Source organism: Neoarius graeffei, chromosome 17 (assembly GCF_027579695.1).
Source record: "Neoarius graeffei isolate fNeoGra1 chromosome 17, fNeoGra1.pri, whole genome shotgun sequence".
Lineage (NCBI taxonomy): Eukaryota > Metazoa > Chordata > Actinopteri > Siluriformes > Ariidae > Neoarius > Neoarius graeffei.
Genome location: NC_083585.1, coordinates 44,650,040 through 44,664,984, shown reverse-complemented (window position 1 = coordinate 44,664,984; position 14,945 = coordinate 44,650,040). Strand labels below are relative to the sequence as shown.

The following is a 14,945-nucleotide window of genomic DNA, read 5'->3' as shown; positions in this document are numbered from 1 at the left end:
TTGTTAATTATCATTCAAATTTTAGGTAAATTATTTTAATTTGCATCTTATATGGATTTTATAAGGGAAATACGGATTTTGGAGGTTGGTTATACAGGTTTGATTGACCAAAGGTTGACATGTATGCCAGTCCCAAGCTCAGATAGACTGGGGAGGGTTGCGTCAGGAAGGGCGTCTGGTGTAAAACCTATGCCAAATCAAATATGTGGAACAGATCTGCTGTGGTGACCCCGAAAGGGAGCAGCCAAAAGAAGAAGACTATACTTTCTTCATAAATAAATAATTAAAACAAACAAAGTTACATAAATAAATAACTAAATGAGAGGAGATGCTTCAGATACGCATGTGATAAAAATTTGAAAACTTTTTGTGGTAGAACCTGTTAAAGGAGAACTGAAGGCAAATTTTTTATGATCAAAATTCTATTTATCTCATTTTATTAAATATAGGAATGCATGTTTGATAGCTATTTTGTCACTGCTATAGCAGGTTATGAGTATTTGAAATATGCTCTGTAATATATCAGTCCAGGCCCTGTGATGACCTGGCGACTTGTCCAGGGTGTGCCCCGTCTTTCGCCCGTAGTCAGCTGGGATAGGCTCCAGCTTGTCTGCGACCCTGTAGAACAGGATAAAGCGGCTACAGATAATGAGATGAGATGAATATATCAGTCCATATGTCAAAGCAAAGGCTGTAAATGAGATTCGTTGAGACCTGTGCGAGAAATCGTAGGACGGAAGTAAAACCTACAGTGGAAATCAAAGTGACCAACATCTGCCAACGTTGTCAAAAGACGCGCGCCCTCTTTCGAATGCTGACGTAATCAAGCCGGAAGTTTTGTTTGTTTTGATAGCAATCAGGAAAGTTTGAAAAAAGTAGGCAGTAATCGTCATTTAAACTCGTTTTTGTGCAATATTTCAATTGGAAAACAGTTTTCAAAATGCCGGCACTGACACCTGGCTGATACTTTACATTTCGAAGTTTCGCACAAGTCTCGTGAAGATTGCACGGATAAGCGACGCCTGCCGTGGACCAAACAAACCAAATTCAACATGGCTAAAAACCGAGTAGGCCGAGAAGTCTCATCTCATTATCTCTAGCCGCTTTATCCTGTTCTACAGGGTCGCAGGCAAGCTGGAGCCTATCCCAGCTGACTACGGGCGAAAGGCGGGGTACACCCTGGACAAGTCGCCAGGTCATCACAGGGCTGACACATAGACAACCATTCACACTCACGGTCAATTTAGAGTCACCAGTTAACCTAACCTGCATGTCTTTGGACTGTGGGGGAAACCGGAGCACCCGGAGGAAACCCACGCGGACACGGGGAGAACATGCAAACTCCACACAGAAAGGCCCTCGCCGGCCACGGGGCTCAAACCCAGAACCTTCTTGCTGTGAGGCGACAGCGCTAACCACTACACCACCGTGCCGCCTAGGCCGATAAGTATAATATTTAATTGCAATTAGTTGCCAATACAAGTCACGATATAAGGTTCCTAAAACCGAAAACGTAATTGAATAACACGTTAATTAAGAAATAAAGCAAGTTTAAAAATGACTTCAGTTCTCCTTTAAAAAATCATCCAAAGTACTTTGAGAATAAAAATCATTCCCTTGTGGCATTTAGAACCAGGACAACAAAGTAAAATATGCTCGATTATCAGAGAGATCCTACAGAAATGGCAAGATGGTGGTTCTTCACCCTTTAATTAAAAAAAATTAAAATAAAAAAAAACCCACAGGTGAACCCACTTTACTATGAACAACCAGACTCCCCCCACCCACCCCGACAAATATACATCTAAAAACACAACCTCTAATAAATTCAAAATAATGGAAATCAGTTGAGGTGATGGAGAAATTATTATTATGGATTTATTTTTACTATACTATACCAATACTTAACTGCACCACATGAAACGATAACCAGTTTATTCACATTTACAATATGTAGCTGTAGCCATATGACATCAGGATATTTTGTCTGCATCAAAGAGCCATCATGTGAAGAGATGCAAATTATGTCCTAAATATACAGTATAATAAATCACTAATATTCATGTACCTGTTCCCACTCCTGCTCCACCCAGTGTGCGGGACAGTTTGGAGCTCCACACGGCTGCACGGCGAGGGGCTTCCGCTCCTGATCACAGTGACCATTAGAGATCACCTTCCCGTTCCCGCTCTTACACACCACGTAACGCATCATGCGGCCTTCTCCACACGACCCTGAGCACTTAGACAGGGAGAACAAACACAGCCACGCAGAGTCAGAGAAATGATTACGAGTTAGTCCTGAGAGAAAAAAAAAAATCTCATTCTCCTTTACACTACCGTTCAAAAGTTTGGGGTCACTTTGAAATGTCCTTATTTTTGAAAGAAAAGCACTGTTCTTTTCAATGAAGATCACTTTAAACTAATCAGAAATCCACTCTATACATTGCTAATGTGGTAAATGACTATTCTAGCTGCAAATGTCTGGTTTTTGGTGCAATATCTCCATAGGTGTATAGAGGCCCATTTCCAGCAACTCTCACTCCAGTGTTCTAATGGTACAATGTGTTTGCTCATTGCCTCAGAAGGCTAATGGATGATTAGAAAACCCTTGTACAATCATGTTAGCACAGCTGAAAACAGTTTAGCTCTTTAGAGAAGCTATAAAACTGACCTTCCTTTTGAGCAGATTGAGTTTCTGGAGCATCACATTTGTGGGGTCGATTAAATGCTCAAAATGGCCAGAAAAATGTCTTGACTATATTTTCTATTCATTTTACAACTTATGGTGGTAAATAAAAGTGTGACTTTTCATGGAAAACACAAAATTGTCTGGGTGACCCCAAACATTTGAACGGTAGTGTACCTTCACAAAGTAAAATAATTATTATAACTCTGCATTGAAACAAAACTGCTGATCCAACATCTCATCTCATCATCTCTAGCCGCTTTATCCTGTTCTACAGGGTCGCAGGCAAGCTGGAGCCTATCCCAGCTGACTACGGGCGAAAGGCGGGGTACACCCTGGACAAGTCGCCAGGTCATCACAGGGTGCTGATCCAACATTGAAATGTTAATTTCTGTAATGCAAACATTACGGAGTTGTTCAGTATCTCACTTGCTTATGTGATTTCAGAGCTAAAAACAATAGAAGCAGCCATCTTCACCCTCAGAATTACTTTTCTCGTCAACATGATCTGGTGTCACTCCACACAAACAAAGATAGATGACTGGGATGATCATTTTAGGCTGTGGTGTTGTAAATATACACAGGTGTACAGTATAACAAAACACTGTTATCACATGACTGAATGATTACATGTGAGATAAGAGGAAAGGCATGTAAATGTTATTTTTGACCAATTGCTTTACCTTAGAACAACAATATTTCATCGTTACATGAATATTATATTACCTGCTTCATTCTTGGAAGCGTGTCTCCCTTTCCATTTGTTTTTACGCAAAATTTTGAATCGCAAATAGTGTTTTGGAAATTATACTAAGTAACTTTAAAAACGCACAATGGAATTCAACATGATATCACTTTAGATCCATGCATATATTTGAAATTTATGATATTGTATGTAATGCATACACATCTTGAAACATCGATAAAGGACATTTATTGTCAAACTCAAGAATTAATTCACAATAAAAAAATTCAAAGTGACAGTTGGTCCATGTTCGGACCGTCATGCTGGAGATTCTGGGTCTGTGTCGTCCAGGGGTCTCAGCAGCAGTGACTGAGGGTGTCAGGAATCTGTCACGGAGGTGAGCTAGCCTGATGTGCTGATCCTGAACTGGCGTCGTGACTCGAGGCTGACCAGGGCGTGGACGATCCCTGGTGCTCCCTGTCTGTCTGTAACGCTGACTCAAACGGGAAATGGTCGAATGATGAACACCGAAGTGCCGGGCGACCTCTGTCTGTGTACTTCCGGCACGCAACATCCCGATGGCCTGTTCACGTTGATTTTGGCTTAGGCGTGGCATCTTCAATAATGACAATTTTCCCATCATTTCCCCCGGGTATTTATAGGCAAGATTGTGTGTGTACAGTGTATGCAAAATTTGTTTGAAAATTAAAGCCTGTCCATGTCATTGACTACCCGAGTCATATTGTACGTTATTGAGTACAACTCCCTTAAATTCTGATTTGAGCACAGATTTGGAACTTATTCGGGCGGAACGAAGTTATTTTTCCATTGTGATATATTTCTTTTCTTCTTGAGATAAACTCAGCACGAATTCAGCAAGTTTTATCAATGTGCGTTTTTAAAGTTACTTAGTGTAATAACACAAACAGGTGTTTATTATAGGTGTTTACTCTTCAGTAAAAGCAGGTGGACTGATGTGTGTGTGTGTGTGTGTGTGTGTGTGTGTGTGTGGTCCCTCGTGTAGACACTCACCGGTCCCCAGTCTGACACAGTCCACCTGCGGTCACATGGTGGTCCGTCACACTCCCTTTGACTGATGGGCCGTGTGGACTCGTTACACAGGTGGGCATCCATCGAGCATCGCACCTCTCTGGTCCTCACACCACGGCGCCCACATCGTGCTGAGCACTACACACACACACCAAACCTAAAGTCCATATTTTCATTCTATTCTAGCCCTAAACACCTGAACCACATATTCAAAGTCCAGCGCCCATTGCTGAATTGTTTAAAAAGTTACCCAAATTTTGTTCTGAAGATCATGAATACTTGCTGTAGAAATTCAGACTCTCCATTTCCAAACAGAACAGGAAGTGCAAACAAATCAGCTTCTTGTACATACTAACCTCGGACCAGTCAGACACCTCCCACTGAGGGCCGCAGGATTTGCTTCTGCAGGATTTGCGTGCCATGGGCTTGTGCAGCTCGGCAGCGTGGCACAGATCGTCATACACAGAGCTGTCGAAGCCTGGTGCCATCATCTTCCAGCAGCGCACCGTCCGAAACTGAAAGCCCTCACCACATGTCCGAGAGCACTCGCTCCAGCGGCTCGTCTCCCACCTGCCTCACACACACACACACAGTGTTGGCATATCTCTGATCTCCTGGAACCTACCATATATAAAATGTACAGCGATCCTGTACGTAGATCACTCGCAACTCCGCCAGGGTCAGGTGATTTTCTTCTACTTGGTATATACTAAATGTATAATAGTTTGTCATACAGTGCCTTGCAAAAGTATTCATACCCCTTGAACTTTTTCACATTTTTCCACCTTACAACCACGAACTTAAAAGTTTTTTATTGAGATTTTATGTGATAGACCAACACAGAGGAGCACATAATTGTGAAGTGAAACGAAAATGATAAATGGTCTTCAAAATTTTAAACAAATAAAAATCTGAAAAATGTGATGTGCATAAGTATTCAGCCCACCTGCATCAATACTTTGTAGAGCCACCTTTTGCTGCAATTACAGCTGCAAGTCTTTTGTGGTATATCTCTACCAGCTTTGCACATCTAGACACTGAAATTTTTGCCCATTCTTCTTTGCAAAATAGCTCAAGCTCAGCCAGATTGGATGGAGAGCGTCTGTGAACAGCAATTTTCGAGTCTTGCCACAGATGCTCAATGGGATTTAGGTCTGGACTTTGACTGGGCCATTCTAACACATGAATATTCTTTGATCTAAACCATTCCACTGTAGCTCTGGCTGTATGTTTAGGGTCATTGTCTTGCTGGAAGGTGAATCTCCTTCCCAGTCTCAAGTCTTTTGCAGCCTCCAACAGGTTTTCTTCCAGGATTGCCCTGTATTTAGCTCCATCCATCTTCCCATCAACTCTGACCAGCTTCCCTGTCCCTGCTGAAAAAAAGCATCCCCATAGCATGATGCTGCCACCACCATGTTTCACAGTGGGGATGGTGTGTGCAGGGTGATGAGCAGTGTTGGTTTTCCGCCACACATAGCGCTTTGCATTTAGGCCAAAAAGTTCAACTTTGGTCTCATCTGACCAAAGCACCTTCTTCCACATGTTTGCTGTGTCCCCTACATGGCTTCTTATGCCTGTCTTTCAACAATGGCTTTCTTCTTGCCACTCTTCCAAAAAGGCCAGATTTGTGGAGTGTACGACTTATAGTTGTCCTGTGCACAGATTCTCCCACCTGAGCTGTGGATTTCTGCAGCTCCTCCAGAGTGATCATGGGCCTCTTGGCTGCTTCTCTGACCAGTGCTCTCCTTGCTCGCTCTGTCAGTTTAGGTGGACGGCCATGTCTTGGTAGGTTTGCAGTTGTGCCATACTTTTTCCATTTTTGAATGATGGATTGAACAGTGCTTCTTGAGATGTTCAGAGCTTGGGATTTTTTTATAACCTAACCCTGCTTTAAACTTCTCCAGAACTTTATCCCTGACCTGTCTGGCGAGTTCTTTGGTCTTCATGATGCTGTTTGTTCTTCAGTGTTCTCTAATAAACCACTGAGGCCTTCACAGAACAAGTGTATTTATGCTGAGAGTAAATTACACACAGTAGGACTCTATTAACGAATTAGATGACTTCTGAAGGCAATTGATTGCACTGGATTGTATTTAGAGGTATCAGAGTACAGGGGGCTGAATACTAATGCACACCACATTTTTCAGATTTTTATTTGTTTAAAATTTTGAAGACCATTTATCATTTTCGTTTCACTTCACAATTATGTGCTCCTCTGTGTTGGTCTATCACATAAAATCTCAATAAAAAACTTTTAAGTTCGTGGTTGTAAGGTGGAAAAATGTGAAAAAGTTCAAGGGGTATGAATACTTTTTCAAGGCACTGTAAATCATTAAAACTGCAGTTTTAATGATTTATGACAAGCTATTATACACAGTATATACCGAATCTATAGAGTGTTTTAAAATGTATTTGTTGAACATCTGTACTTTATTATTATTTTTTCAGGTATCTGAGCTCTCTGACCTGGGTGGACACTCTCTGCCTGTGCAGAACTCGTACGTGGGCTCAGGTCGAGTCAAAGCACCACAGTAACTCTCATCAACCTCAGAACCATCATATCTTACACACAAAGCATACGCTGTGCTGATACCTAGAGGGAGAGAGAGAGCGAGAGAGAGAGAGAAAGGGAGGGAGAGAGGGAGGAAGAGAAATGGAGAACAAACAAATTTTGGAACCATGATGTATGGATTATTTCTCTGAGGGAAGATTAATAATTCCACTAAATAAGCTGGTTTGGACCAAACACATCTGATATTACAGAACTATGGTACCAGTCAAAAGTTTGTACACCCCTACTCATTCATCGGCTTTGCTTTATTTTGACTATTTTCTACATTGTAGAACAATACTGAAGACATCAAAACGAGGGTTATGTATATAACCGCGGTTCTATGAGTTTCTCCTGACCGCCAGAGGCGGTGCTTTCAGCACATGGATATCCATCACACGAACGTGCAGGTCGAGTAATACTAACAACAAAGTCACGTGTGACCTGGGTGATGTCACCCCGGCATAAAAGACCGGTAAACCCAGGAAGTGACCTCTTACATCTTCTCGTGTTTGCAGGTTGCGAGTTGGAAATTGGACAAAACGCGTGTTAGTTTCGTTACCCGTAGGGTTGGGGCTGTGCTTACGCACCCTCCAAGAAACTGCGTTAAGTCCACCAATTCTTTTCTCTTGTCGCTATATTCGTTGATTTGTTACTCCGTTAAGCTGAGCGCTCTCGCTCGGTGGAGTTAGCTGATTAGCCCTCCGAGGCGTGTCCTCGCCGCTGGAGGCCGGCTTGTTTTCGTTCAGGTAAGCGGTTTTCATTCATTTAAATTAAAGCGGTGTTTCTCGCCGCTGTTTATCAGTTCTGTGGCGCACGGTGCCTATCCTTGTTAATATTATCAACCGCTTGTTTTGTGTAGCCTTGTCTCCGGCCTGCTCACGGGCCGGCTGTCTTGTGTGTTGTATTCGTATTACTCTGTTAAGCTGAGCGCTCTCGCTCGGTGGAGTTAGCTGACTAGCCCTCCGGGGCGGTGTCCTCACCGCTGGAGGCCGGCTTGTTGTCGCTCAGGTAAGCGGTTTTCATTCATTTAAATTAAAGCGGTGTTTCTCGCCGCTGTTTATCAGTTCTGTGGCGCACGGCGCCTATCCTTGTTAATATTCCCGACCACGGGTGTGTTCGCCCGGTCGTTTTTCATTGCCGCCTGATTGTTTATTTTGGGATACTTACTTGGGGTGTTCTCGCCCTATTTTTTAAGTTCCCTTCTGCCAGTCAGGTGTCATGGACCTATTCTCTCGCTGCGCCAACTGCCGGGCCCCCCCTCGAGCCGGAGGACGGCCACCGCGAGTGCCCCTCGTGCCTGGGTATTGATCACCTGCGGCAGGGGCTGACGGACATGGCCTGCGCAGACTGCATGTGACTGAGTGTGGCTGGCTCGGTTGGATCTCCGCCAGGCTGGCTCGGTTGGATCCTCCGTCTGACATCCCCCGGGCCTCGGGGGGACAGGACATGGTGCCGGCTGCAGCAGCGGGGCCCAGCAAGCACCGCGGGGCTCCCCCACGCGTCTCCGCTTCTAAGGCGAAAAAGAAGCGCTCGGGCGATTTGGCTCGGAAGGTGGAGGTGATGTCCACCGAGCTGGAGGAGATGAAGGCCCTGCTGGCGAATCTCCAGCCTCCGCCACAGGGCAGCAGTGTTCCCGCAGCCACCCCTTCTGCCTGGCAGCCCGACCGTTCACCGTCACCACCGCTTCTGTCACCGGCCGTTGATGCACGCGGCCTGGATGAACTGTCGATCTGGGCGTCGGAGAGCTTTGACTGCGGTGGGTCTGATGGTCACAACTCCACCTCTCCGGCCGGTTCCCAGGCCACCAGCCATGGCACCACGGCAGCGTCGGAAGGCGGACGCTCATCCATCCAGCCAACGCTGAGGGCTGCATTGGCCCGTCTGGGGTTGGACACGCCCCCGGTGGCCCAGCATCAGAGCGCTTTCTTCTTCCGTAGGAGTGACGCCCTGTTTCTGTGCCACACAGGGCCGAGGAGGGGTCTGGCGCTCTCTAAGCAGAGGCTATCCAAGTGGATAGTCGAGGCCATATTACATGCCTACAGGCACAGTGGCTCCCCGATTCCGCCGGCTGTCAGGGCACACTCTGCACGGGGCGTGGTGGCCTCATGGGCATCACTGAAGGGCGTGCCCCTTTCAGACATATGCAGCGCAGCCTCCTGGGCTTCCAGCTGCACCTTCACCAGGTTTTACCGTCTTAATGTCGTCCCACATAATCCTGTGGCGACGGCTGTCATTCCAGGCCCGTCGCAGCAGCACTGAGTACGGGTAGGCACTCCTCATGACCTGGTTGGTATTAGTCATCCATGTGCTGAAAGCACCGCCTCTGGCGGTCAGGAGAAACGAAATAGAACGAGGGTTATGTATATAACCGCGGTTCTATGAGTTTCGGATGACCGCCAGAGCTTGGCAGTCACTTGGAGTGTACACGAGAAGATTTGCCAAGAGGTCACTTCCTGGGTTTACCGGTCTTTTATGCCGGGGTCACGGGGTGATATCACCCAGGTCACACGTGACTTTGTTGTTACTATTACTCGACCTGCACGTTAGTGTGATGGATATCCATGTGCTGAAAGCACCGCCTCTGGCGGTCAGGAGAAACGAAATAGAACTACAAAATAACATATGGAATATATATATGGAATTATGTGGTAAACAAAAAATGTTAAACAAAATGCTTCATATTTTAGATTTTTCAAAGTGTCCAGCTTTACACACTATTGGCATTATCTTAACCAGCTTCATGAGGTCGTCACCTGGAATGCTTTTCAATTAACAGCTGTGCCTCGTCAAAAGTTAATTAGTGCAATTTCATGCGTTCTTAATGTGTTTGAGATCAAATAGTAAAAATACAGTAAACAGCCCGATTCCACAACTGTAGTAATCCATATTATATCAAGAACCGCTCAACTAAGTAAAGAGAAACGACATGCGGCGTCTTTTAATTAAAGACAACTAATCTTGATCAATCACTCCAGAAAACTGTATGAATTTTGAATGCATCTTCAAGTGCATTTGCAAAAACCATCAAACACTGATGAAACTGGCTCTCATGAGGACTGTCACAGGAAAGCAAGACAAGACTCACCTCTGCTGCAGAGGATAAGTTCATTAGACAGGGTTTCCCCAGGTTTGACCACCATAAATTTAAGACTTTTTTAAGACCACTTAAATGAGAATTAAGACCTACATCGCACCCATTATGCGGTCGTAGAACACCAGATCAAATTCCCAATAATGACAAATGTTTCAAGTAAAAATACTTTTATTATAAAAGTTATATACTTAAAAGTCATTATGTGCATTGCTTGTCGAATCTTTACATTCAAGACAAGCAAGACCGAATTTTGTTATGTAAGACGTTTTGTTTTTTCCACAGGAGAATGTTGTAGCAACTTCCGAGTCTGGGAACATAGCCTTAAAGAGTTCGCTTATGCCCTCATTCGAGCTGTACGAGTGGTGTTCCGTAATTGTTTTTAAAATCCAGAGCACCTCTGCCCGAAGTGTCGGGGTTCCACCGACACCCATCATGCCACTGCTCGGCCCTTGTGTTGTTGCTAGCCTTGCCGATGATGTCTGGCTTGGCTGATGCTGCTGATATCGACAGTGGTGCTAGTGCCAACTCCAGGTGCATTCGGAGATTGAACCGTGCAGAACTGAGCGATGGGCTGGTGGCGGTGGAGGGCAGATGCAATGTGCTTTGAGCTCTTCATGTGAGACTCTAAAGTGAAATGACCTATAGTGGACAACTTGAAGGTCTTTCGACAAACACAGCATCTTGCTTCAACATCACTTCCAGGAACCTCCCTCACCCAATCACGATATCTTTCACCTGAAAGCCACTGCTGATTAAAACGACACTTCCCCATGCTGCGATTCGCGGAGTCTCTTCTCTACCAGAGACTCCAACGATTGCGCCGGCGCAAAAATGTATCGATATTGTTTCTTTCTTTGCGCATACTCCAAGAAATTCACTGATGTTACGCAAAACCCACATTTTCACATTGCAGAATAGTATGAGTAAATTTAAGACCTTTGTTTAAAAAATTAAGACTTGAGCAAAGCAATTTAAGACTTTTTAAGGCCTTAATTTTGGAATATTAAATTTAAGACTTTTAAGACCCCGCGGCTACCATGTTAGAGTTACCAGCCTCAGAAATTGCTGACTAACAGCACCTCAGATTAGAGCCTACATGAATGCTTCACAGAGTTCAAGGAGCAGACACATCTCAACATCAACTGTTCAGATTAAATTGTGTGAATCAGGCCTTCATGGTTGAATTGCTGCAAAGAGACCACTACTGATAGAAGCCAATAATAAGAAGAGCAGCTTCTTCTTTCTCGACTTGGCCAAGAAACAGAAGGAATAAACATTAGACCAGTGGAAATCTGTACTGTGCTCTGATGTATCCAAATTTGAGATTTTTGGTTCCAACCGCCATGTTAAATAGAGAAAGGAGAAACGGATGGAATCTGCACGTATGGTTCCCACCATGAAGGAGGAGGCGTGATAGTGAAGAGAGGCTTTGCTGGTGATGCTCTTGGCAATTTATTCAAAATTGAAGGCACACTTAAACAGCATCACTACCACAGCATTCTGCAGCAACATGACATCCCATCTGGTTTATGCTTTGTGGGACCATCATTTGTTTTTCAACCGGACAATGACCCAAAACACACCTCCAGGCTGTGTAAGGGCTATTTAACCAAGAAGGAGAGTGAAGGAGAGTTGTATCAGATGACCTGGGCTCCACTAAACCCAAATAAGATGGTTTTGGATGAATTGGACGACAGAGTGAAAGAAAAGCAACCAACAAGTGCTCAATATATATATATATATATATATATATATATATATATATATATATATATATATATGGGAACTCCTTTCCAGGTGACTACCTCATGAAGCTGGTCAAGAAAAGCCAAGAGTGTGTAAAGCTGTCATCAAAGCAAAAGGTGGCTACATTGAAGAATCTAAAATATAAAACACTTTGCTTTGTTTACACTTTTTTGCTTACTACATAATTCTGTGTGTTATTTCATAGTTTTGATGCTTTCTACATTATTCTACAATGTAGAAAATAGTAAAAAATATTGAAAAAAATAGTATTCGAAGGTGTGTCCAAACTTTTGTCTGATGCAACCTGGAAACTTTAGGTTATAGAGTCTAATCCAGCTAGCTTACAAATAATAGTGATGAACAAAATCTTGAGTGTTGCATTTTATTTAACAGTGTCAAACTGACAAAATATATATTACCGAGAACAAGGGGAGAGATCCTGAGATCCTACTTGTGTGCTGTTCCTTGTTAAAGTGCATATTCTGGACCAATTTCATTTTTTTTATATGAAAGTATGTCCCTTTACACACTCATCCAGAAGGGTAATTTTGCACAAGGCCATCTGTCTACAGCAGAAAAAAATAAAATAACAAAACGCGTCTGGAAAAATCCCAAGGGAGTCTGGAGCCAGATTCGTGACGTCACCTGCGGAAGCACCAGCAGGCTGCGCGAGCTTTGCACGGTTTCAGTGCACAGCCTGTGTAGCCCAAGCGCTCCGATTTCTCTCTCATTGTCCGGTCATTTGGGAAACGATGAGTACTAACCTCATCAAGATTGGTGTTGCTACACCCTCCTATGATACATCTGTTAACCATTTTAATAATTACGTGATAACGTTGAAGAAATTTTCTGCAAATCACCAGGTCGTTTTCTCATAAACAAACCAGCGCTGGCGTAGGATTCAGAAGGAGGCGTCCCGCACGTGACGTCACGAAAATCAATGTTTCCCGGGAAATCCAAATGCCAAGTTTTCTCAGAGGCGGACCAATTCGCCTCAAATGGCTTGATTTCAACTGAATTTTTCTGGTATTGCGCAAGGTGAAAAAATTGCACAAAATGCAAAATGTGACAGATATTTGACCAAAGTTTAATATAAAATAGGAAAATTACATTGATCTTGCTCCTGAATTTACCTGTGATATGCACTTTAAAGAAATCATAGCTTTCTACAATTAGCAAACTTAAATATCGTAATACGGAGTGTGTATCATGGTTATTATGACATATTTAGCGAGGTTGGGCTACTCTCTGTGTGCTCCGGCTCTTGTTGTGAAGCTGATACCTGCTTTGTTATAACATCTATTGTCAAACATGCTATATAAACTAGAGACGCATTTCCGCAAGAAAATGTGAGTGTTACGAAAATGTGGCAAGAAAGACAAGTGCGACTCATCAGAGATGGATGGTGTGTTTGATGGCTCTCAGATGAAGCGTGCGAGGACAACTCCATTCATTTGAATGAGGCCCAAAAATACATTGCCGCCAATGGGAGAAAAAGAGATGGACAAAAAGCAAGAAAAAGATGATTGTGGGTCATATCTGATTTCATTTGGTAGCTCCCTGATGAAACGTAACCAAGTAGGAAGACATTTGATTCTTGGACTCCATTCAGTGAAACTCCATTCATTTCAGGGGGGGGGGGGGGGGGGGGGAATAAACGACAGGAAAATGAAAAAATGAGTGCGGCTTTCCTAAAACTGTATACAAGCACAATATTCTGGCGCAGGACAGATGAGATGTAATTGGTTTGGGGTTAATATCTTAAACTGCGGGAGAAGAAATACAGCAAAAAAAGTCTGATGGATAACAATAGTGTGATTATGCAATAAAACTGAACGGAACTGAATACTGTTAAATAAATGACTGAAATTGTCACCATGCAAATCTAAGTTCAGACACTAAACTCCCGCTCATGTCTACCTGTGAGAAACCGTTTCCTAGCAAGTTAGCCAGCTAGCTATTTGGCATGACAAGAGGACTATTGATGTCTCCAAATGACATACACTACCGTTCAAAAGTTTGGGGTCACTTTGAAATGTCCTTATTTTTGAAAGAAAAGCACTGTTCTTTTCAATGAAGATCACTTTAAACTAATCAGAAATCCACTCTATCCATTGCTAATGTGGTAAATGACTATTCTAGCTGCAAATGTCTGGTTTTTGGTGCAATATCTCCATAGGTGTATAGAGGCCCATTTCCAGCAACTCTCACTCCAGTGTTCTAATGGTACAATGTGTTTGCTCATTGCCTCAGAAGGCTAATGGATGATTAGAAAACCCTTGTACAATCATGTTAGCACAGCTGAAAACAGTTGAGCTCTTTAGAGAAGCTATAAAACTGACCTTCCTTTGAGCAGATTGAGTTTCTGGAGCATCACATTTGTGGGGTCGATTAAATGCTCAAAATGGCCAGAAAAATGTCTTGACTATATTTTCTATTCATTTTACAACTTATGGTGGTAAATAAAAGTGTGACTTTTCATGGAAAACACAAAATTGTCTGGGTGACCCCAAACTTTTGAACGGTAGTGTAAATCCTGGTTATTTTAATAAGGGTAAAGGTTTAGAGATGTTCCTGAGCCATTTTAGTCATTTCTTGCATATACAGTGGTGTTTGAAAGGTTGTGAACCCTTTAGAATGTTCCATATTTCTGCATAAATATGACCTAAAACATGATCAGATTTTCACACAAGTCCTAAAAGTAGATAAAGAGAACCCAGTTAAACAAATGAGACAAAAATATTATACTTGGTCATTTATTTACTGAGGAAAATGATCCAATATTACATATCTGGGAGTGGCAAAAGTGCAACCCCGATTCCAAAAAAGTTGGGACAAAGTACAAATTGTAAATAAAAACGGAATGCAATAATTTACAAATCTTAAAAACTGATATTGTATTCACAATAGAACATAGACAACATATAAAGATGACCTAAAACGTCGAAAATGAGACATTTTGAAATTTCATGCCAAATATTGGTTCATTTTAAATTTCATGACAGCAACACATCTCAAAAAAGTTGGGACAGGGGCAATAAGATGCTGGAAAAGTTAAAGGTACAAAAAAGGAACAGGTGGAGGACCAAACTGCAACTCATTAGGTCAACTGGCAATAGGTCATTAACAT

At 42.9% G+C, this 14,945-nt stretch overlaps 1 protein-coding gene across 1 annotated transcript in view; it reads right to left on the bottom strand.

The window, feature by feature from the left end:
- si:ch211-267e7.3 (ADAMTS-like protein 2) overlaps positions 1-14,945 on the bottom strand; it is a 104,855-nt gene that overhangs the window by 16,704 nt on the left and 73,206 nt on the right. Inside the window, 4 exon segments of the mRNA XM_060943512.1 lie at positions 2,069-2,239; positions 4,404-4,559; positions 4,778-4,991; positions 6,888-7,014. Of these exon segments, the coding sequence (XP_060799495.1) occupies positions 2,069-2,239; positions 4,404-4,559; positions 4,778-4,991; positions 6,888-7,014 (668 nt within the window).